At 33.7% G+C, this 23,515-nt stretch overlaps 6 protein-coding genes across 26 annotated transcripts; 3 read left to right on the top strand and 3 right to left on the bottom strand.

Annotated features, from left to right (window-relative positions):
• Positions 1 to 23: 23 nt before the first annotated feature.
• On the bottom strand, positions 24 to 1,814 carry LOC116431431 (U6 snRNA-associated Sm-like protein LSm8). 2 transcript variants are annotated; one of them, XM_031986839.2, is made up of 5 exons: positions 1,750 to 1,814; positions 1,151 to 1,310; positions 1,022 to 1,062; positions 722 to 849; positions 24 to 260 (listed from the first exon to the last, which is right to left on the bottom strand). In XM_031986839.2, the coding sequence occupies exons 2-5, from the start codon at positions 1,179 to 1,181 to the stop codon at positions 170 to 172; spliced, it is 291 nt and encodes a 96-aa protein (XP_031842699.1). In that variant the 5' UTR covers positions 1,182 to 1,310; positions 1,750 to 1,814; the 3' UTR covers positions 24 to 169. The 2 variants fall into 2 exon arrangements, with proteins under 2 accessions (XP_031842699.1, XP_031842698.1); XM_031986838.2 differs by lacking the exon at positions 1,750 to 1,814 and adding an exon at positions 1,389 to 1,736.
• On the top strand, positions 1,792 to 9,623 carry Taf8 (TBP-associated factor 8). 2 transcript variants are annotated; one of them, XM_076373226.1, is made up of 6 exons: positions 1,792 to 2,011; positions 2,149 to 2,435; positions 2,527 to 2,677; positions 2,756 to 2,899; positions 2,966 to 3,147; positions 9,508 to 9,623. In XM_076373226.1, exons 1-5 carry the CDS (start codon positions 1,882 to 1,884, stop codon positions 3,130 to 3,132), a joined length of 879 nt encoding a protein of 292 aa, XP_076229341.1. In that variant the 5' UTR covers positions 1,792 to 1,881; the 3' UTR covers positions 3,133 to 3,147; positions 9,508 to 9,623. The 2 variants fall into 2 exon arrangements, with proteins under 2 accessions (XP_076229341.1, XP_031842694.1); XM_031986834.2 differs by lacking the exon at positions 9,508 to 9,623 and having other exon boundaries at positions 2,966 to 3,274.
• On the bottom strand, positions 3,318 to 11,568 carry Vinc (vinculin). 14 transcript variants are annotated; one of them, XM_031986805.2, is made up of 20 exons: positions 11,420 to 11,568; positions 10,197 to 10,450; positions 9,841 to 10,117; positions 9,580 to 9,780; positions 9,270 to 9,510; positions 8,963 to 9,195; positions 8,823 to 8,843; positions 8,316 to 8,682; positions 7,808 to 8,236; positions 7,640 to 7,731; positions 7,477 to 7,570; positions 7,257 to 7,301; positions 6,856 to 6,975; positions 6,600 to 6,671; positions 6,083 to 6,112; positions 5,802 to 5,926; positions 5,493 to 5,732; positions 5,324 to 5,414; positions 5,125 to 5,160; positions 3,318 to 4,135 (listed from the first exon to the last, which is right to left on the bottom strand). In XM_031986805.2, exons 1-20 carry the CDS (start codon positions 11,474 to 11,476, stop codon positions 3,966 to 3,968), a joined length of 3,195 nt encoding a protein of 1,064 aa, XP_031842665.1. In that variant the 5' UTR covers positions 11,477 to 11,568; the 3' UTR covers positions 3,318 to 3,965. The 14 variants fall into 14 exon arrangements, with proteins under 14 accessions (XP_031842665.1, XP_076229326.1, XP_031842667.1 ...); XM_076373211.1 differs by lacking the exon at positions 5,125 to 5,160 and adding an exon at positions 4,801 to 4,818; XM_031986807.2 differs by lacking the exon at positions 6,083 to 6,112 and having other exon boundaries at positions 3,319 to 4,135.
• Positions 11,569 to 11,763: 195 nt separating this feature from the next.
• On the top strand, positions 11,764 to 13,128 carry LOC116431429 (ATP synthase subunit C lysine N-methyltransferase). Its single transcript, XM_031986835.2, has 5 exons — positions 11,764 to 12,179; positions 12,277 to 12,375; positions 12,443 to 12,615; positions 12,692 to 12,880; positions 12,954 to 13,128. Exons 1-5 carry the CDS (start codon positions 12,176 to 12,178, stop codon positions 13,104 to 13,106), a joined length of 618 nt encoding a protein of 205 aa, XP_031842695.1. The 5' UTR covers positions 11,764 to 12,175; the 3' UTR covers positions 13,107 to 13,128.
• On the bottom strand, positions 13,122 to 18,079 carry LOC116431426 (neutral amino acid transporter 9). Its single transcript, XM_031986831.2, has 10 exons — positions 17,592 to 18,079; positions 17,308 to 17,491; positions 17,025 to 17,187; positions 16,635 to 16,789; positions 15,029 to 15,186; positions 14,782 to 14,946; positions 14,459 to 14,695; positions 14,117 to 14,319; positions 13,929 to 14,033; positions 13,122 to 13,853 (listed from the first exon to the last, which is right to left on the bottom strand). Exons 2-10 carry the CDS (start codon positions 17,466 to 17,468, stop codon positions 13,446 to 13,448), a joined length of 1,755 nt encoding a protein of 584 aa, XP_031842691.2. The 5' UTR covers positions 17,469 to 17,491; positions 17,592 to 18,079; the 3' UTR covers positions 13,122 to 13,445.
• Pgm1 (phosphoglucose mutase 1) lies at positions 15,525 to 23,502 on the top strand. 6 transcript variants are annotated; one of them, XM_031986823.2, is made up of 8 exons: positions 15,525 to 15,738; positions 18,750 to 19,039; positions 19,268 to 19,706; positions 19,782 to 19,984; positions 20,059 to 20,260; positions 20,336 to 20,528; positions 20,614 to 20,797; positions 20,868 to 23,502. In XM_031986823.2, exons 1-8 carry the CDS (start codon positions 15,663 to 15,665, stop codon positions 21,090 to 21,092), a joined length of 1,812 nt encoding a protein of 603 aa, XP_031842683.1. In that variant the 5' UTR covers positions 15,525 to 15,662; the 3' UTR covers positions 21,093 to 23,502. The 6 variants fall into 6 exon arrangements, with proteins under 6 accessions (XP_031842683.1, XP_031842687.1, XP_031842685.1 ...); XM_031986827.2 differs by lacking the exon at positions 15,525 to 15,738 and adding an exon at positions 15,765 to 15,947; XM_031986825.2 differs by lacking the exon at positions 15,525 to 15,738 and adding an exon at positions 16,792 to 16,822.
• Positions 23,503 to 23,515: the final 13 nt, after the last annotated feature.

The following is a 23,515-nucleotide window of genomic DNA, read 5'->3' as shown; positions in this document are numbered from 1 at the left end:
TTTTATATAATATACAACCTATATAAGAAATTGTACTTTCATTTGACTATCGTTTACATTATTACAGATTCTTATTAAATTATTATTATTATTATTATTATTATTATTATTATTATTATTTTTATTGGTCTTTATCCAATAATAATTATATTTAAAAGCATATATTCAATTAATGTACAATAGAACTTAAAGGATCAGCTCTTATAGCTGACAGATCCAAACGTGCATCCATTTCATCATCCAATTCTCCTACAATTGCCCTGAAAAGGAAAGAAATATAGAGAATATTATTACATTTTTGTTAATCATAATTATAAGCATTTAATATCTTTTCAATTAAATTTCATGAAATATTTAAATAGTTTTAACATAATTATAAATATATCTGTAGGTTTTAAAACGTGAAATGTATATTTTTTTATCTATCAGTATTCAGACAATTTTTTCACTGCCAAAATAAAGAAAAATTAATATTGTTTATTCGATACATGTTCATATTTCTATTGTATTATATGTAATTTAAAATATACATAATATATCAATTTGAAGTTAGAAAGTTGCTGTATTACTATACAATAAATGTGGTCAGACAAAGTTTTTATGTTAGAGTAAAAGTTATAGATATATATACAGAAGTTTAGAAGTAATAATAAGCAGGCAACTGGGTATATTTTGTAAATGTGTATAGTTAAATAAACAGTGAATCAACTTAGTTACTTACACATTGTCGCCTCTGATAATGTGTAAACCTAATACCACTTGTTCTACGCCTTGTGTTGTACTGTACACTCGTTCATGGGATTCGTCCAATATTATATTAATAGTTTGGTCGAAACCTTTCAAGGTACCCTAAAAATACATGAATTTTAATAGCATTAAAAAATTTTAATTAATTATACGATACTGTATCTCTTCTTTTACAAATAATTTCATCTCACCGAAGCTGTGATATATACATAAAAGCTATCTTAAATAATTATAGTACAAGACAAATCTGTTTTTGTAGTATTTATATACTTACAATGAAATTTCTGCCATCAGAAGTGATGATAGAAACTGTGTCTATAAATTATTTAGGAAATTATAAGTTGCAAATTATAGAGATTTAACAGCGAAATTTTGCGGTTTAACATTAATTGAAAAAGGATACGATTCACATAACTTTCTAAACCTGACGCCATAATTTTAATTATACATTAAAATAATTTTTACATAGAATTGTAACACAATTGTGACCACTGTATTTAATATTCGTTACATGCAGGCAAGCTTACTTAACCTTCTGCTTCACGCATTTGAACGTTACTTGACTATTTAAACAGAAATTATACCAAAACTTAACGAATTGCAATGAAATGAAATGAAATTACTTTAAATTCAGTACTGACTATTTAGTCGGTCACACGAGCTGCATGCTAAAACAGTGATCAACGAATTCACTGTTCCTGGTTAATCAGTGTCAAAATGTAAAAATGGTTGGCATTTATATTATAATAGAGGTACGATTCTTTTTCGTTTTAGAGGACTATATATATATCTAATGAATTCAAATATTGAATAAATTATACGTAATGTAATATATTGAAAACTACTAATCTTGCAAAATGCAGAATTTAACAGTAAATTCTCATTTTGAATTATTGGAAAAAAAATGTTTCACGTGTTCTTAAAGGAAAATTTTCATATTCATTGTCCACTCATAAATTTTACTTGAATTTGTAGAATAAATTTTGATAGATTCAGGAATACCTATGTGAGCAAAACGTTAATGTATCCTAAGCTATGCAGGTGTTGTCTTTTAACCGTGTTCACACTTTACACGCAAGATGGCGTGGTGAACAGTTGTTGGTTAAATCATAACATGTATTTTCACAGAAAAACATGGATATTCAAACAACAAATACACGAAGAAAAATATTAAATCATGTTGTTTGCAGTATACTTGTGGAAAGCGGCTACGATACTTGTGAGAAACAAGCGTTAGAAACTTTGACAGAGATGCTACAATCTTGTAAGAATTTACATTCAGTTTGGTTATTCTAATTTTTCAACATTGATTGATTGAATTTAAATTTCTCTGTTTTCTCTGTTATACTTTTATTTATCCAATTTAGCTAATTTAATATTTCAAACAGAATTCTTTTACAGTTATTGTAGAGGTAGGAGAATCAGCCAGGAATTATTGCGAACTTTCTGGTAGAACAGAACCACTCATTGCAGATGTTATACTAGCATTGATAAATATGGGTATAAAACTGGATAATATAGAAAATTATGGGAAGAGATCGAATAGAACAGTTTTACCGCCACTTCAGCAACAAACTCAATCAAAGCAATTAAATATTCTACAAGCTGGAGTAAAACAAGGTCACCCGGCTCATATACCGGGTTATTTACCACTTTTCCCTGATCCACATGCGTACATCAGGACACCGGTAAGAATAATACTAATATCCAGTTTATATAATCTATAAGTACATTATAAATTTATAAGAGTTACCTAATCCGTGTTTTATTCATGAATAGACACATAAGCAGCCAGTAACAGAGTATGAAGCAATAAGGGAGAAAGCAGCTACACAGAAACGCGACATTGAAAGAGCTTTAACTAGATTTATTGCAAAAACTGGGGAAACACATAGTTTATTTTTAACAGAAGACAACAGCATGTTTCCATGTAAGTAATTTGAGTAGAGTTATTGGATGTACGTAATTACTATTCTTACCGAAGACTTTAAATGACTTGCTCTTTCAGTGATATCTTGTAAACCACAATTTCCTAGTTATTTATCTGCTCTTCTCCCGCAAGATCAAGTGTTTGAACCTGATCAAGACTTTCAATTTGAACCAAGCCCAGTGAAGAAGAAAAAGGAACAAGAAATAGAAGAAACAGAAGAAGGTCTGATTACTTTGTAAAGCAAATATGAACAAATTTATAAAACAACTTATTTTTATATTGTTTTAGGTATGAAAGCACAAACTGAAGATACTGAACAAAATGGAGAAATTACAACACAACAAGATGCTATTGATAATCCTTATTTACGCCCTGGAAAGATACCAAAGAATAAAATGCCAGGTGCTACAGCTCCCAGTTTACATACAATGAAGAGGGATCCTCTAGAATGTTGATAATTTCAAAAAACGGTAAAGTTTCTTTGTTAAGTTTATTAATTTTTAGAGTTAGAATGTGTACATAATACCCTCACATTATAAAATAATAATTCTTAACTTTTATATTTGTATCATAATAAAAATTAATCTTTATTATATAAATAGTTTTACAGAAATTCAGGATGTATTACTAAAAATTAGTATTACATATTATAAAAACATTCCATTTTCGTGTTACAGATTAATGTTTATACTATCGTGTAATCTAAGAGTTTTTTTTTTTTAATCGTACCATACTAAATTGATTCCACATATTTGGTTTATCATTGCTCACTCTTACATTATCTTGCAATATTTTATACCTATATTGCACGTATAGCTATACAAACTATATAGCTCTTGTATAGAGAATATATTATTTGTCAATACATGTATAAATATAAATTATCATTACGATTACGTTTTATATTTAGACTATTACAAGAATTAATAATTCAGGTGCGTAGAAGGCATTGAATTTTTTTTCTTATATACGTTAGTGGCAAATATTTAAATTACTCATTTCTCCTTGAAGCTGAGTGTGTTCAAACACAAGGAAATAAAATTATTTCTCGCAGAAAGACTTTGCTATAAAAATATTTAAGAAATGCCTTGGTCTAAGAAAATTATAAAGACTTGTTCTCACAGGAAGACTAAAAACAATTCAATGAATTCTGAACATCAGAATGTTGCTCCTTGTTAGAACACTTTCATGAAATATACCATGTGGAATCTATATTATTAAAAGATACCTAACATTAAGAAGGCTTACCCATTTGTTACAAGTTACTTTCATTATTGCAACATCTTATTTAGTATTGGTACCAAGGCTGACGTCGCACCCAACGCAGTTTCATACCGGAAGCTGTGCGTATCTTTATGCTGGCACACTCTGCAGCGCGAACGGTTTCCTTTACGCTCTGCATGAGATTTTGGGCATTGCCAACAAGCATGTCGGTAGCTTCTTGATCTTCTTCTGTACCTGTATTTTGAAAACAAAAATGAACATTGAACTCACTATTTGTAACTTGGAAACAAAAATGAAAAGGAATGTTTATAAAATGTGAAAGTATTCATCTCATTCTATAATTTAACTCAGTGGATTAATCAAAATCATTATACAATTAAATAAATCAAAGTAAGGTAGACAATCTTGAGAAAATTGGAACAACAGAAGTTGTACAAATGAATATAGTTGCAAAACTGTACCAAAGGGTGTGAAATGTGTAATCAATTACTTACAGGGGTAACTACTGTAGTGTATTGCATGCAATACATGAGTGCTAGCAGTTTTTAAATGTACGTGTGTACAGGGAATGTGTTTGAAAAACATATTCTGTTTAGTTTAAACCAGAAAACAATGTGTGTTTCGATTAAGAGAATCATGCAAAGGGGGCAAATCCAAAATATGGACACTAAAACTGATCAAAAATCGTATAAATTGTAGCCTCGATAATGATAGTGTGTATCAGATGACTCGTTATAAACTAATTCAATGATACATGGAACATATTATAGATGAAATATCATTTACAAATACGATAAATTACTTCTTACGTATACACAACGTTAATGTTCACGTATTATCTATTATATCATCAACCATCTGGTCTATGCTAGCTTATACTTATCACATAATAAACTTACTGCAGCCAATCAATTCGTCTAGACCATGACGAGTAGAGGCACATCAACCGAAAACCATTTAAAGTTTAAATAAAATGTAAATAAACATTTTTTCTTTGATGTTCAAAATATATTAACTTTTCATACTGTTTCGAAGAATACTTTAAAAGTAATAGAATAAATGTTACTCGTGGAATTGTTTGTCGACTCTCAATAAGGGAGACAAAGATGTGCATGCATTGTAATGCAAGTGCAAGACTCGCGGAATGTGTAGTCGAAAAATGAAACAAAATAAATACTAAAAAGAATGATAAAGACATCAAGCATATTCATCAACTTTTTTACCGTAAAGCATCAACTCTTCCCAGGTGGGGAGCGTCTCTATATACGAAAAATGTAGTTAATAATTGTTCGTTGGATCAATTTAAAGCTATACTCCCCAACGTCCGTTAATTTTTATTAAATAATCTTTTAGTGCGTAAAGTATGTATTGCAGCAAAGAAAAAATGAATTTTTAATTTATCATGAAATTTATATACTGTACCTTGTGCACCCAACATTGTAGCTTTTACCGTTGACAATATCTTCAACTGTGTGCCTATAGTAGGTATACGTTCGCAAACTTGAAGAAGGTTCTAGAAAATAATTGTAAAAATTCCGAGTTAACAACGTGCAAAGGTATTGGAGGATATTATTAAAAGATGTATACTTACTGTTCGAATACGTTTGTCGGTACATTCTCTGGCTAGTTCTTTGGCCAGACGAGTCACTTCTTGAGAAGCTTCTGCGATAGCTTTTGCACAAGCAATCAGATCTCTCTTGTTGCCACCTTCACCTCTGACTAAACCAGATAGTCTGCCCATTAGAATAGCCATCTTCTTCGCAGCAGCAATAATCTCGTTATCTTTGCTCGACCATTGTCGTACTTCTTGATGCAAGCCATGGGCAGCCATCTGAAATAGAACCAGTCGATTTTTTCATTTTATTTCTTCGTTCAAACTTGAGAAGCAAGTTTAACGTACCATTATGGGCTGGTTAGGTTGTGGTGCGTGCATAAACATTTCATCCTCATCATCAGTTTCTGGTGGCGGAGGTCTTGGAGGTGGTATATCTCCACCTGGTAATGGTGGACGTGGTGGTGCAACTTCTGTGTGAAAAATAAACATTGTTTATAACCACTGTTTAATCAAATATACATCTACGGCCAAAAAGTAAAGTTCCTTTGAAGACAAACATTATTCTTTACACAATACAGTTCGACATACCATTACATCGAAGAGAAATGCAAGGATTTTATAATTACCATCATCATTATCATAGTCATAGTAATAGCCTATCATTCCACGCAGCATTAAAGATGCAAACACATTGTTAGGACACATCGGTACAGAATGTACTTTAATATACATGCAATGAAAACATATCACACGCATAATACCTGGTATATTAATAAGGAATGAATAATTTTGTTAAATTATCCAAAACAAACAGCTTCAAATACATGGGTACATTAACATGAGAGACGAAAATTTAATGTTCACGTATCGTTTACGCAAATACTATGATAAAACGAAATACAAAATGGTCTGTGAGTTGCCCAAGATGAATTGAACTGGCGCGTTATTTTAACAATAACAGTTTAACAATAAATATTTATTTTTTTGGAGTTTTACTCTTTCAATCTGATACGATAAGAAATAGTGACCAAACTATGTAAATAATTTTGTTTTAATCTAAACATGCTTTTTCCCCATAGAATGAAATTTTACATATTGAACACTTGCTATTTTCAGATCCCAGAAATACTAATTTAAAATTACCTCCATCGTGAACTGATTTTTCTAACTCGTTGTCAGAAGCCAGTTCTTGATACAGGAGATCAGGGTTATCTCCTGATAAAAAAAAATAATTAATATTGTATCCTGGCGTATTAGAGAATGATATTGCCTCTGAAATTTCTGTTTTTTTTTTCAGCGTGAGACTTCACATATTTTTAAAGTAATTCAAGCGACACATATTTTCATTTTAAATGCTTTGCTTAAAGTTTACCGTATTTTCTTCAATAACAGTAAATACCTTCACGTGCCTTCTTTGGTAATGGACTGATAGAGCGAAGTTGGGGTTTATTTGTGTTCAGATTAGGGCTGATGACACATAAATTGCTTGGCGATGGTTGATTTCTTAAAGGTTCACCAACTAGCATTTAAAGAAATGTTTAAAAATATTCAAATTCTCCATTAAAATTAAAAAAAGAGAATAGGACAAAATACTCGTGTCACGAGATATCTGTTATTTGATATAGATCACATTTAAGATATGATATGAATTTTTTATTAAACACAAGATCTTTTTGTTTAAGACACTATCGTTATTTCCTATTCGTCTATGTGCATTGAATCGCTCAAAATAGAATTCTACTAATATCATATTATGATCGTCAGTCATGCATAAATCATCTCCATGCAAATATATAGTACCTTTATCTGTGAAGTAATTATATTGACGGCTTGGCAATTGTTCGTCTGGAAGAAATATGTTTCGGATTTTTATTATATGAAAAATCTTCACTTCGTATAGAAAGCCTATTGCCATAATCATCTTACCATTCACATCTATCAAATTCAACACTCACGTATCTTTTCATTTCTTTTTTTAAAAAAAAGAAAAATATATCAAACCAATATTTCACACACTTACCATCATTAAGATGTAACTGAGAAACTTCTGGCGGAGGTATGATGTCAGGTTGAACCACAATGGCCTTACGCACGTGACCAACATTGGTTAACAGCTGTAAAATAATAAACACGTGGAATAACATGTTAATAATAATTGTAAACCTAGAATGTGCACCACTTACCGCACGATTGCTTTCTCTCCAACGAGAGATTGCATTACTGTCATTGATGTTAATTGCAACCAGTTTTGCATCTTGTACCATTGGAGCAACACCTGTGTCAGAGTAGTTTACATACATACATAGTAAATTCTTTTTATTTTGACATTTCTCAATGTTTATTTCACTTACTATTCTGAAGGACATCTGTCGCATAATTCACTCTCTGAATAAACGCAGGATCTTCGCTGTTGTCACTTTCCTGCTTGGCCACGAGTATCACTCGGTTGGCTAATCTAGCAATAGCCGCGGTATTGTCCACCATCTTTTGTGGATGACCCTTAGCAATTGCTTCATCGCAGAGAAACGAGTGCTTCTGCATCTGTTCCTCGGAAGTTCTGATGAAATCACCGCTGTCCGTTGCCTCGTCGCACAACGCCCGTGCCCTTTGCATCGTTTCCGCATACTGTTGCCTCAAATTCTCAAAATGTTCATCCGCTGCTTTGCTGTTCGGATACGTCATTCGAATTCGTCCTGCATTTATCAACTGCGGTGTTAAAGACTCAACCTGTGAAGCACTCGCGGCCAATGCTTCTGCCAATTTTTTGTTCCCACCGCTCCCTAAAATTTCATTAGAAAAACGGATCAATTTCATTAGCAGTTTGCATGGTGAACTTATTATACCCTTGTTTTCACATACCACCAGCAGCGACCATCCTCGCTGTTTTGGCTGCTCTATTGGAGAATGTCTGTAGAGCATGTGTTTTATCATTGAAATTTTGATCGCGTCCTGGTGTGCCCTCCGGAGCTAGCACAGCATCCGTAAATTGTTTCAATGGCGTGGTGATGTCGATGAAGTCTTCGACTACCCTAGACACAACAGCCTGTTGTATTCTGTTCTTCAACTCATACAATTTGTGGGATAGTTGGCGAGCAATTTCTTGGGCTCGTGGCGTGTTTCCTTGACCGTGCGCGCACAGGTCTCCGAGTTGGTGAGAAAGGTTGTCAACTTCATCGCAGAGCTGCAGGATCTCTGCTTTGTGTATGCCAGGCAAACCCTCGGCAACCTAGCGTTCAAAGTATAAACCGACTGATAAACACGGGACAAACTAGAAGCCGAGTCGCGTGTTAATGCTAGGGTACCAACAGTACAATTAGGTTAAGGTACATCTCAGAATAAGTACTCGGTATGTTACACGTAACTTACGCTTGCTACGTGTCGCTGATTCTGATTCCATTTGCGGCATTTAAATTATATTACAGTTAAGTGATGGCTCTCGAGTATTGACAACTATACTGTACCTAGGTATTCGTTATCGAGGAATCGTGCAGATTATTGTGCCGTACCTTCTTTCCTTCATGAATGATTAAAGCTATAGCCCTTTGGCCGAGTCCCTTGTCGTCGTGTTGAGGATTCAACAGCCATTTGTTGGCCTGCTCTAGACGACCTGCGACTGTGTGCGCGGTCTGAGTGGTTCCAGATTTATCGGCAGCTACTATAGCAGAGGCGATGGAACTTCGAAGCTCGTTCATCCTTTCTTTGATGCCTCGAGCCAGAGCCTCCGCTTGTGGCGTGGTTCCTTTAAAAATAAAGATGTAAGGACTCGTACGTACACACATCAACCTAACAGTTCTATGGAAAAGGAAAGTGAACCTCTTTCGTTCTGCCGCAATTCACAAAGAGCATTGGTCATAGTGACAATTTGTGAAGTTAATTTGTTCAATGGCTCTGCTTGCGAAGGGGGCAGATATCTGTCTGCTAAACGTTGTGCTTGTTCCACTATCTGGCGAAGACTCTTCTCTCCTACTCCACCGCGTAAAACGAGTCCATTGTCCAACCAATCGTAAGCTGCTCTTATTCTGGACTCTATAGCACTCTGTGCTTTTTTCAGGACCTACAAATGAGCGAAGGGATTAATGTTATTGTTTGGCATTGGATTACTTAAATTTGTGTCGATGCTTACCGTCAACTGATCGGCATCCCACTCTTCTTCATCGTAAGTTGTCAATTGCAGCACTCTAATGATTTCATTCAGTTCGTCGGACATTCTACCGGATAAGTAATTTCGATTTTCAGCTGCTTCTTCTGCTCCCTTACCTCCTTGAGAGATGATGTGAATAAAAATTTTCATTGAGCAAATGAGAATTGGTGCAAGGGTCTTCACCTGTTGCAAAGATAGATTTTAGAATGTGTGATTACCAATATGTGTTCTGTCTGAACTTACCTGATCCAAGCAACGAACAAGGATTTCTCTGTGCACTTGGTGAGTCAACTCCTTCTCGCGAGCGCTTACTTCCTTTGATACTTTACTAAGGCAAGGACTTAAGTTTTTAAGAAAATAGACTAAATCCTCCATGGTTTCCATAACTTCTGTTACTGCCAGATAGTCTAATACTCTCTTGCATTTTCTGATAATTTTGCGTACTTCGCTTTCATCGAAACAGAGCAATAGCGAACTAGTTCCTTGGAGAATACCACGTGAACCTTCTATGAGCTTTTTCCTACAAAGAATTGAAGGGTTTATTTAATATAGAATAGGAGGAACATACTAACAGAAAAACTGTTTTATATTTATTGTACCTAGCTGGTCCAGAATATGGATCTTGTTTCAACATGGCTGATGCTTCTTCCAAGAGACGAGAAGCACCTTCCACGCGTTGTAATGCAGCTGGCATATCTTGTTTAAGTAAAGCATCATCGGAAGAATTTATTGTTTCCTTCCCAACTTTTACAAGATTTGCCACTGCCATACTGACCGCTTGTACAGGTCTGCCTAAATCAGGCATTGCATTTCCATCTTCAGCCTCTTCATGTAGAATAACAAGTCTTGAAACCTGTGTTACATAAGCGTATGCATATATAAAATCATATTTTATATTCTTTCAATGGGTTTCTTATTTACTTATAGCCTTGTGCATTAAGCACAAAACATTAAACTAAAGGGATTCATAATTTTCAATGTATACATCATTAAAAATTATGTTCTATTATAATATGGAACATTGTATTCTTCATTTGAAACATCAGTAAAAAATATTTTTATTTATTCGGATCTTTAATAAGATTTGAAAATGTTTAATTTATCATAGTAATAAATACATTTGCATTCATTGTGCATTAAAGCAAATTGATTCATATTCAAAAAGTCATCCGGTATACATGCATTTGTATTTATGAATGTATGATGCGTGGGATGATGTGATGATAGGTAGTTGCAACATGCCCTTTTTTGGAAATACTAAGTCCCAGGCAATTAATATGTTTGCTTTATTGATTTATCATGTGAAGGGATTAAGTTTCATACATCCAAGCTTTCAGACCTACAGATGAATTTAGTACCCCTGCCCTATATTTATAGAGTGATGTCATAGTTCTATATAAAGACACACAAGTCACTTGGCAGTTTGACTTGCGGTAAATAGAATCATTCATAATTAATATTAATGTTAATGATGACAAATTGCCTTCTTCAAGCATTTCTCAAGGAACTTCACCAAATAACAAGAAAAGTTTGACAAATGAAAATGTATACAATGGGATTATATATATAGGTATGGGGTAAAGCCAACAAGAAATGTTTATCTCGTGTTTTATAAACATGAATCTTCACGGATAAACAATTCTTCTTAGAATGATGTCCTTTTTGTCAGGTACAATATTTTTATGAATTACTCCCCTACATTCTCTCTTCCCTCTTCAAAAGATAACAAAAGCAACAAAAGTGACACTTAAGGTATCACAGAATGAAGTGCATTTTTATTAACGTAACAGTTGTTAAATAATGAAACTAAAAATTAAATTACCTGCTGTGCCACAGGCTCAAGAATACTTTCTATAGTTTTCGTGTGAAACACCGGCATCTTGACGTCTTTTCTCGTGAAAATGCAGAAATATTGACTACGTGACTGTACTCAGAAGAAAAAAAATTCGCTGGGAATGCAACCGAGAATTTACACGTAAAATCATTAACAACACATTGGTTAATGTGAAAATAATTCACCGTAAAAATAAAGAGAAACAATACGAACAATAGGCCTCGTAGAACAACGAGAACGCAATACTAGTTGCGATGGAGCGTGATCAAGACTCCCAGTTGCTTACTTAAGAAAATCGTATCGATGCATCATCACTTAAAAATATCTAGGGAAAACAAGGCAGCCATAAATTCGAAAGTTTCCAGATTATTTATTGAAACGACAGCCTGGTTTCTTAGAAAAAATTCCCTAAGAAACCACGTGGTGGAGGAACTAAAAGCGCGGGATTTTGCTACGCATATTCACGTTTAAATTGACTTAAATAAATATGCGTGTATAACTTTATAAAAGTGAAATAAGTGAATAGAATTACTTCTATATAACATTAGTTTTGTAATTGAAATAGTTTCTAAGATATTAAGCATTAATATTTAAAAAGAGCCCGGTTAAAGTTCTCCCGTCTTGGATACTGTATTCGAATGTATAACCTCGAAATTTTGAAATCATCTTGTTGAACCATGTGGGTTTTCTGTGGTAGAAAAGAAGAAGATTCTTTATTTTGCTGACAAATGTTAGCTGTATAAAATGTGTAAGATTTATTATTTATAAATTGTGGATTCAATATTTATAAAATTCTTGAAAGAGGCACTTTTCTAAACGTTTTAATAAAAATTTTATTCACTTAGCAGAGGTTAATGATATTAATTATATCTTAAGTAAAAGTAATAATGCCGGGGAATCACGTAAAACGTCGAAACTGGGTTTATACCTCGTTGGAATAACAGGCAAGAGTACAAAATTATTTAGTGTTTTTTTCCTTATATATTATTACATATCGATTTTAATTTTCAGGTGGTTTTGCAACAGCTATAAGTATAATATGTATTCCCTTCGTAAGCCCTGCATTTCGTAAGATATGTTTACCTTATGTACCAGCCACCACTCAACAGGTACAAAATGTACTGAGCGCCTTGGAACACCGCTCTGGATCTTTAATCGATGTTGGGAGTGGAGATGGACGTATAGTAAGTAGTCTGTTATTGCAGAACAACTTAAAACAATTAGGAATACGTATAGTTATTGTTATTTTCATTTGAATAGGTTTTTGCAACAGCTAAAGCTGGCTTTAAGGCTCATGGTGTTGAATTAAATGCTTGGTTAATTTGGTATTCCAGATTGAGAGCTCTATGCACAGGATTATCGTCACAAACAACATTCATTAGGCAGAATCTATGGACACATAATCTAAGAAATTACAATAATGTTGTTTTATTTGGTGTTGATCAAATGGTCTCGTCTTTAGTAATATCTTATATAGCACTTTTCAATGATTAAACACAATTAAAGTTTGTTATCTTTACAGATGCAAGACATAGAAGAGAAATTCTTAAGGGAATTAGAGAAAGACTGTGTTATAGTTGCTTGCAGATTTCCACTTCCTAGCTTGAATGCAATAAAAGTAATAGGCGAAGGTGTTGATACTGTTTGGGTTTACAAAGTTCCGAAAAGGACTTAAAAGAGTCTCAGTATATTTAGGTATAATAGAAAATTTTTATTGTTATAAATATTATATAGCTATGAATAAATTATGCTAGATACAGAGTACAAATTATTATAACTTTGTGAGATACAGTCTGATAGACTACACTTAATAATTGACACTTGTATGTTACGAAATCATTAACATATTAAATTAAAAAATTCATTTTCTATTATCTATAGATTATTTCTAATTCAGACATACATTCTTACACAATGTGAACACACAGATGCATTTGTTCGTCGTTAATTATACTGTTAACAGAAAATGCACGTTTCCTTTGAAATACATTTCTTTTAAGTGTACACTAAACATTTAGGATTCTGTAATGAAAAACTGTGCGAGCAGATTTAAAACGCCGAGTATCGGTATAATTACATGCAGAATTATGAAAAACAGCGTCAGTCGCTTTTGCTCTTTCAAAATTGACAAATACAGTAAACTTGGCAACGTAAAGACATAGATGAAACCGCTCAGGGCACCTGTATATCGTATTATTGTACCGATATACGGTACAAAAACTGCGAACAAAATACATATGCATATCAAAATGATATTAACTAAAAGGACGCAGCCCATGTTGGATGTTTTGCATATCGACGACAGCAATTGGATGCGTAGCATATACGCGAGCAAGGGATAAACTGTCAGCAATTGGAACAGTAAAACAATACGAGCACCTACTGTTAAACCACTCCATTTTTGAAAGTTGTTCAGTAAATTCTACAAAAAAAAAGGGAAAAGTTTGTTATCAATGTCAAAAAGAATTATACGTCAAATATTTTCTATTTTACTCACATCTTCGATACAGGATTTGCTGAGTGGGAAACAGATGTAAAATACTACACCGACTATAATGTATGTCAGTGTAACGAGAATATACGCTAACGAAAGATCTCTTCCCTGTATGTGAATAAATGTTATTTTAAGTCCGTGGAACTATATGTGAAATACAACAACATCGTTGAAAAGATTATGTTACTTACATTTTTGCTTTGATCACGATTGTTTTGCATGATAGTAACTATAATGTTATGAATGAAGAATGACATTGCCAGCATTCCAGACAAAGCGGGAAACGAGAATTTGAGCGTCCAACTAATTTCCCAGTCTGACAGTTCCATGTTAATACCCCATGATACAGATTTCACCAAGACAAATATAATCAAATACATGACCGATGCGGTTCCTGTGAGATATATAGAGTTTTCATAATTTCATAGAATAAAACATAAATTTATTGTGACCTAAAAAAAATATTAAGTCGTCGAATCATTCACATGCAGTACAGTTTTCAGTAGAACAATAATCGCGGAGCGTTTACTTACCAAGAGAATTGAATTTTGTGAAGAAGGTAGGACTATTGAAATTTAGAATTGGAAATATTAATAAACCGAGGAACATAGGAACTGTTTTGTATAGATCCCACAATGGTCCCAAAGAGCTGTACGTGTATTCTTGAATCTCGGTATTTGTATCATTGTGCATCTTCTTTGGGCATAGTAACTCTGATGGATAAGAATCATTGTTTACTGGAGAAACATCAGACGTTTCTTTCAAACTATCTGTAAAAGATTAAAGGACATTAAAAATTCTTTTATCTCTTAGATTAAAACGAAAACGAATGGTATGATTTTTATTTTATATTTACCATATATGAAATTTACAGAATTATACAGGAAATTGGACATCAGTACCCAGTATGCAATAGTTGCACCTAACAGCACAGTAACGCTAAAACATTTAGCAATGTATTCTGCCCATTTGTTTAGATATATTCTACTCAAATATACTACTTCCACATGCCTGTATCCACCTTAAACCAAAAATCATAATTTAATTACTATCCTGACCTTTAATATCACTATGCTTACATATTCAAGGAAATATTCTTTTACCATGATATTTATGTACAAGAAGAAGGCAGTAAGCAGTGTATAGACACAATCCGCTCATTATTAAAATAAGAATAATACCAGGAAAAAAACCAGCCATTTGAATACCCCATGGTATTGTTAGCAATGAAGAACCCAATATAGTGTTCCATATTGAAAACCTGTATGGTATGTACATCATATTGAATATTACAACAAAATTATATTACATTTGAAAAATCATTTGAATCGTTCAAATGATCATTTTCGTTCCAGAAATTTCGTATAGAATAGATCATGAGATATTTGAAATTATTAATTATTCGATAGACCATATTCTGCATTTCGTGTATCATTTAATTTCTGATTAGGTTCGGGGTGGATAAAAATTGCACAGCCAAAATGGGCATGCCAAAAAATGTCCGGTACGGTTTAGCTGTTAGCTACGGGCATTGACCTTTCGGGTGGTCGTCTGTTGCCCAGGCAACCGACGGAGCAGTAACCCCTGCTAAAGTGAATATACTATGCAGCAGACACAACCACCCGATGGTTGCCGAAACGTGAGCGACCGGTAACCGTGCTCGCCTCGTTCCGATTCGTTTCCATGTCTTAAAAGCATGCATCTACGAAATTTCTCGATTATATTCTAAAGTTAAAAATGCGAACGGAAGAATCCGATTCATACCTGCAAATAGGAACATTCAGTTTCGTAATTCAAAATGTTTTATTCAACGGTATGTTAAAGATTGCATGCTTTTAAGATATGGAAACGAATTATCGTTCACTTGATTCTAAAACAGTAATTACAAATTTGATAACTAATAGTAGTGAAATGTTACATATATATATAGATATATATGATAAAAAGAATATTAAATTTTCATGATTTCGGACAATCATTAATTTGACAAAGTTGTGAGGAAGAGAATTTAGTTAAGGGTGGGTAAGTACAATTTTGTTCAATTCTCTCTCTCTCTCTCTTGAGTTGATAATTGTGTTAAAATGTTTTATACATTTTGAATAATAATAATAATAAGCATTGATAGAATTATTGTTGTACAGTGATGTAGATTAAATACCAGAGATACAATACGCTATTTATAAATTTCAATGAATATTTGTGGTTCCTTCTTTTATCTCTTCAAACAGGTCAAAGGCACAAGAAATTCTGTTATCTGAGAACGCATGATACCTTTTTTTATAAACGATCTTTTTTCAAAGGAAATGATCTATCAATTAATGACAGTATACAGTGATTTATCTCATTCAAAATGCATATAAGCATTTCTGATGCAAGATTTCATTTTTCTCTCGTCATCGACCTACTAAAAATATAATGACTAATAAGAGATAAGAAAAAATTTATGAATGTGATTAGATTTCAGAACATAGTACTAAGAGTACTGACCCAGAACCCTTTCTTGATGATAACATTGATAGCTGATAATAATTTGTAATTAATAGTACAATATGCCACAGTGCTAAATTTAATCTTGTGTTTACCATCGTGCTAACGAAAACGACATTAACAAGTATTATCCTTTGGCTCTTTGTAGAAGCATCTTCACGGTGCAATTACTTTTATCTATTCATTATAGAACAACCAGAAGAAATTTTTGATATTACTTACACAGTTACTAGAGAACTTTGTTTTGGTTTAGTTTCCTTGCATGCGCCGCGCGTGGTTTCTTGTTCCAATGAACATGATCGAGATAAATATTCGCTTGTGAAGTTGTTCAGCAAGGATCGTTTACTGTTCGATTCACCTTTTTCATTACTAAATATCTAACAGAATAGAAACAATGATATTCATACTTGGTAACATCAAAGAGCAGAGTAATGATTATTTTCAAATAAAGTTATTTCTGACTACACATCATTGTGCATTCAAGACTTACAAATTGCAATGAAATTAATTTCTACTATTATGTATGTGTATATATCTCACTCAACCTTGATACGTACAAGGACATTGGATCTAACAAAACATGCAATTTTATATACTTTGTGGTATCCTCACCAGATCAGTATTATGAATTTCATAACATCTGTCTTGTGTTACATTTAGTGGGCAAGCCTTATTTAGTGACATAACTAAAGTGGGTTCTTGAGCTAGGGGTGGTGGTCTCTTTGGTATTACATTAACAGTGGAGTTAAAGCTACAAACTTCCATACTACCATACCTACAAAAATCATATTTTATAAATAAAAAGATTACTGTCAGTGATAGTGATTTTAATATAGATAATATTTCAAAGAAAATATAATATCAATCAATTCAATGCAATGATAAAAATTGTTACTTGAAATATGTATTGGTAGGAGTACATTCAAAGTCACTTGTCTCAGAATCATTAAATATAGTAAATTCAGCGCTTGCATGGGACTCAGAAGAGAGTAATGGTGCACTCTCTGATCCACTATCATGCTGTGTGTTAACATCCCAATCCTTTGATTTATGCATGGTACATTTAATTAATTTTATACCTAATCAACCATGGCAACAAAAGAAATGCATTATTATCATAGAAAAAGGACATTTCAGTCATATATTTTACTTATAACGAATATTCACATGATCACTTACCCAATGCAATTTAAATTAATATATCCAAAAATCGTCCATGCGGAATGCGTTAAGTAGTCGAAATTTAAATGTATAAACAATTACAAACGACTGAATTAAAATATCTATCGATTTAAGAAATAATTTCAAATAATATTGAAAATGGTAATAGAAAACTTGTACATCAACACATCGTAGAATTATCGAATTAACGGTAAAATAATTTCCAGGCGACACTGACTTCCCAAACGGATATGCTTTCACAGTAGTCACTTCAGGAAAACCGTTGTTTTAAACAACTAGCTGTCTGTTTTGTAAACCCGCGTACTTATATCGGACATCCTTGACATAACAAGCTCCCTCCTCCTCATTTTTCTTCGGTACTAATACTGGTCATCATAATAAGCAGCGCTTCTCTACACGCGTGTGTGAAATTTACACGAAATATCTTTTTCATATTTTCGTGTATTCTGAGTAGAAATGAACATGACAACGCGCGTATTATTGACTAACAAGATATGTCGCATTCGAATGACGCAATGGAATTTATTTGTTGGACCAAGCCGCTTATTTCGTACACTCTTATCTGGATCTCCTCCCTAACTTTTTCTCCGATTCCAACGGACGACTTGCAAGCTCTGAAACAGTCTTTCGATTCAAATTTTCATCCTTGTTCATCTATCGAAGAAAAAGAATTCCGTGAACGATAACAGAGTAGAGCGAACCTGTTTAAATTAGCAAACGTCCTAGAAAAACTTGGTGCGCTTATTTATTCAAGGCTTAGCCGATAAGACATTTTTAACATTTCTTTACTTGCTCGACGCGTCGTCGTATCGGACGGAAGCCATTACGAGCGTCGACGACGTATCGATAGAAACTTCGTCTATCGTCGAAATTTTCTATCGATTGTTTGCGGTGAGCTATCGGAGAGCGGCGTTCATAAGAATACATATTTGTTTTGAATTCGAAAGATTCGTTCGGCTGCCGCGGAACGATATTATTAGTCGACGGTAAAGCGCGGGCGCGTGCTTCAAGATGGTGACCCGTGCCCTTGTGTGTCATTGGCAGACAAAGTTCAGTCTGCTAGCAGACACCGAGGACGTGTTATGAAATCCCCGAAACCGAATCTTCATCGCTGATCGGGGCTAGGTTACGAACGGTCTTTATTCTTTGTTTCAGTTATCGTTTCTATTCCGTTGAGCTGCACAGCCTTTTCGAACATGTCCGGTGCAGCGACGAGCAGAACCGTGGAGACCAAAGTGTACGAGGGCCAAAAGCCGGGTACCTCTGGTTTGCGGAAAGCTGTTAAGGTCTTCATGCAAGAACATTACACGGAAAATTTCGTTCAAGCTATACTCGAGGCGCTTGATAATCAGTTGGTCGGTAGCACGTTGGTTGTAGGCGGCGATGGAAGATATTACGGCAAAGAGGCCATTGGGAAAATTATCAGGATCGCGGCGGCTAATGGAGTAAGTTCATTTTAATTTCATGGGTTTGACGTGATGTTAACGCCAGTGGGAATTTATTATATTGTTAACGATAGCCGAAAGACAGTTTGAGATCATGGGAAGGGATCAAGGGTATTTTATGTTTTTATTACTCGGTAATAGTTGCACGGGATTTTTAGTTTTGTCATTGCGAAGATAAGTATGTGGCATGACGAGTGACTTTTACACTGGTTTTATGTAATGCTTCAGGTGAAGAAGTTAATAGTTGGCCAGAATGGGATATTGTCGACCCCGGCAGTTTCTACTATAATAAGGAAATATAATACTCAAGGAGGAATTGTCCTGACCGCGTCTCATAATCCTGGTGGCCCTGATGCCGATTTTGGGATTAAATTTAATTGCAATAATGGTGGTCCAGCCCCAGATAACGTGACAAATAAAATTTACGAAATAACCAAGCAACTGAAGAACTATAAAATTGCTCCTGATATAAATGTAGACATAGATAAGATACAGAACACTGTTGTTCAGGTTGATGGACATGACTTTACAGTTGAAGTGATAGACTCTGTGAATGATTACTTAGAATTTATGAAAGATATCTTTGATTTCTCGAGCATTAAGAGTTTGCTTCAGGGAAGCAGTAGTAGACCTGCCTTTAAGGTTCTCATTACTGGAATGAATGGGGGTATGTTTAAATTAATTTACAATTGTTCACTTGTTTAGTATTTATCAATTATTATAATGACATTATTATTTACAGTTACTGGGCCGTATATTAAAAGAATATTTAGCAACGAATTAGGTGTTGATAATTCAAGTCTTGTTAATACAACTCCATTAGAAGACTTTGGAGGACTTCACCCTGACCCCAACTTAACATATGCCAAAGACTTAGTGAATGCTGTAAAGAATGGTCCATACGACTTTGGTGCTGCTTTTGATGGAGATGGGGACAGGAACATGGTAAATGAGAATTATATACCAACACGAAAAACAGCAGAAAAATATTTATAGTACGTGTATCTTTGTTCCTCTAGATTATAGGCAAGAACGCATTCTTCGTTACACCATCTGACTCATTAGCTGTATTAGCTGCTAACTTAAACTCAATACCGTACTTCAAGAAGACTGGTGTTAAAGGATATGCTAGATCTATGCCAACAGGTGCTGCTGTAGACAGAGTTGCAGCTAAAACCGGTGTTAAGCTTTTCGAAGTACCCACAGGCTGGAAGTATTTTGGTATGCTGTTTCATGTGTAACAACGATAAGCTGTTAAAGATACAACTCGTATATTACATTCATAAATAATATTAGGTAACTTAATGGATGCTGGGCATCTGTCGCTCTGTGGTGAAGAAAGTTTTGGCACTGGTTCTGATCATATTCGCGAGAAAGATGGAATATGGGCGTGTCTTGCATGGCTTAGCGTAATTGCAAGTGTTGGTAAATCTGTAGAAGATATATTGTTAGATCACTGGCAAATATATGGAAGGAATTTCTTCACTAGGTACTTCCCCTCTTAAAACAGGACTATTTCGTGCTAGTTTAACTAGGCTTTGCTCTATTAATACTGATTTCTTGTTTCTTTTTAGGTATGATTATGAAAATTGTGAGTCTGAAGGGGCAAATAAAATGATGCAGTACATTGAAACGACAATTCAGAAGCCTGAATTCGTTGGTTCAAAGTTGACATCTGGAAGCAAGACGTATGTTGTTAAATTAGCTGACAATTATTCCTACGTAGATCCTATTGATGGGAGCCAAGCCAGTAAACAGGTAGGTTATCATTTTTTAATGCAAACGCCTTATGTCGATGGAAACTTTTAATGCAACTTTGTTTCGATAGGGATTGCGAATACTGTTCGAAGATGGTTCCCGTATAATATACCGTCTGTCCGGTACTGGAAGTTCCGGTGCCACTATTCGTGTGTACGTTGATAGTTACGAAGATGATCCAACATCTTTCAAGAAAGATGCTCAAGAAGTTCTGAAAACATTAGTTGATATTGCACTAGAGTTAAGTAAATTGCGTGAATACACCGGACGCGATGCACCAACCGTAATCACGTAATGAGAAATAAATACTCGTTGTTGTTAACTTTTATTTTATTCGAAGTATACTCAGAAAGAAGTGAAATCGTTTTATAATGTATGTTACTTAAGGCACGAATATATTTCACGTTTCAGTTTAATATTTCGATTGCGGTTAATTAGTTTGCTATTTGTATCATATTAAACGAGACCGTCATACGCACACGTACAATGGAACGAAAACATGTTTGCATGAACGTACATTTTCTATCGAATACGACTAACCGCGTTGGTGCAAGTTGTCCGAATGTAAATGACTTACGATGGATTTTATAGCAACATTAAAAAGATTAATAGCGTATAATTGTTGAATGTCAAATAATTGGATAGAAACGTATTCAGTAACTTGAAGATTGAGCGGCAACCTATTTGGTACTTTCATATGAAAATGAAAAGTTTAGAATTCTGTTATAAACATCGAAACTCTGATATGGTTATTTATTACGGTTAAAATTCTATGAAACGAACATTTAGAGCCACGATTCTATACTCTACAATTCTAAGATCACGTGTTTTTGAGTGTGAAAGCATTGTCTGGAAAAGCTATTCAAGGATGCATAAAAGTGAAAGTAGTTTAACCCTTCGGTACTTGTACAAGGTTGTATAAACTTGTAAAAAAAGAAAAATATTTAATAATTTTTAAGTTGTACTTTTAAGTGATTTTTTACTTTGAAATTGTATACGCTGCGCGAGTAAAACAAGGAAAGTTGAGAGTATACAATTAACATCGGAATATTAATTATCGAAGGGTTAACAGAGAAGTGTAATTTCAATTGTAATTGAATGTTATAGCGATTGATCTTCCATTATGGTTAATTTGATGAATAATTCACTTCTCGAATGAAATAATGATTGATTATTGTAAAGTACACGCGAAGTTCGTCTCGCGGACTGAACGAGATTATTTTGAAACGTAAAACTATTGCTATCGAGTTGTTCGGTATATGCGAGAGAAATTTTCAAGTTTGAACTCAACGAGAAACGCTCCATTCAGAAACATGATCATACCTTGCATAAGTTGATTGCAATTGTTGTAAATAATTGTACAATACTTATCATTTCTGCCAAGATAACGAGAAAGGTACAGTTTAAACAGAACACATTGAAAAACATTTACTTTTTCAAAGTCCCAAATTATGAGAACGAAGTTACATGCATTTTTATATATTTTTAATACGAAAAAGATATATGTAGATATAACAGTGTACGAGAATTTAATCTGAGAAATAATATTTCAGTCGTTCCTTTGATTATTATTATTTCTGTTTTGTAGATAGTAATTTTGTTCGAATGAAAATTATTGGTAGCTGTTTATGTTATTTCTATATGTTTATTAATAACCGTTTTTAATATCGATTTCAAGTATTATATAATGTAATCACTTAATTTTATTTTCTAATCGTCTGTATAGTGTAAACAAACGTCATATACATATACTTTTCAATTCGTGATTTAATTGTAAAATGAGACATAAATTGATAAAGTAAAGAGAAAAAGAGAGAGTACGCGTAGGAAGTGTTGGTTCAAATTTCTTCAAATCGTAAATGATACATTTCAACGTCACGATTTAACGAAATTTGAAATTTCGAATATATTATAGCCTGAAAATTTTCATCGGTCAGATATTTAGCACATCGTCTACGCGTGTGTATTATACAATCTTGTATATAATTGACACAGCCGAATACGATATTAATAGAGCGACAATTAGATGTAAATCCACGTAATCATTTTCTTTTAGCGTAAATTCAGGTATCCGAGTAAACTGAAATAATTCTATAATTTCATGGAATGTGCTAAATATCTGAGTCAAATTAATTGATAGACTAGGGTACACTTAAAAAATTGTAGTTAAAAGAAAGGTCGTGAAAGTAGATTGACGAAAGTGGCTAAAAGAGTTAATCGGTGTTATTTGTACGTAGCAAAATCTATAATTGATAAACAAAATATTACAAAAAGAAAAAAAGAAGAAACAATTAAATTCTCATGGAAATCATAGGAAATGAAATTTCAAGGAAACTCTAATTTCTGTTCAGATATTTTATATTATATAATTTTCTCTTGACCAAGATATCCGGATACCTTCAGAAGTTCATCGTTCACTACACTTGCATTTATATTTCATGTCCACAGAAAATTGGAAACGCCGGCAGTGTGCAGCAGTAGATTCTTCGGGGAACGCAAAATGTACTTTTGTGAAGTCAGATTATGGAATTGTATCAATTGAGAAGTCGTGTAACTGTCAGTATATTTGTTTCGAGTACCACTGTGACTGCAGTACTTTTGAAAGAATTCAAGGGAAAACATTGTAAATAGTCGATGGAAGGGAGAATACTTGGGGACCTGAGCCGACACGACTCCCATTCAGTTTCTTCATTACACCATGAAAAGATATCAGAGAAA

The sequence above is a fragment of the Nomia melanderi genome, chromosome 13 (assembly GCF_051020985.1).
Source record: "Nomia melanderi isolate GNS246 chromosome 13, iyNomMela1, whole genome shotgun sequence".
Classification (NCBI taxonomy): Eukaryota; Metazoa; Arthropoda; class Insecta; order Hymenoptera; family Halictidae; genus Nomia; species Nomia melanderi.
Note: the sequence above shows the minus strand (reverse complement) of the source record. Positions and strands in the feature narration are given on the sequence as shown.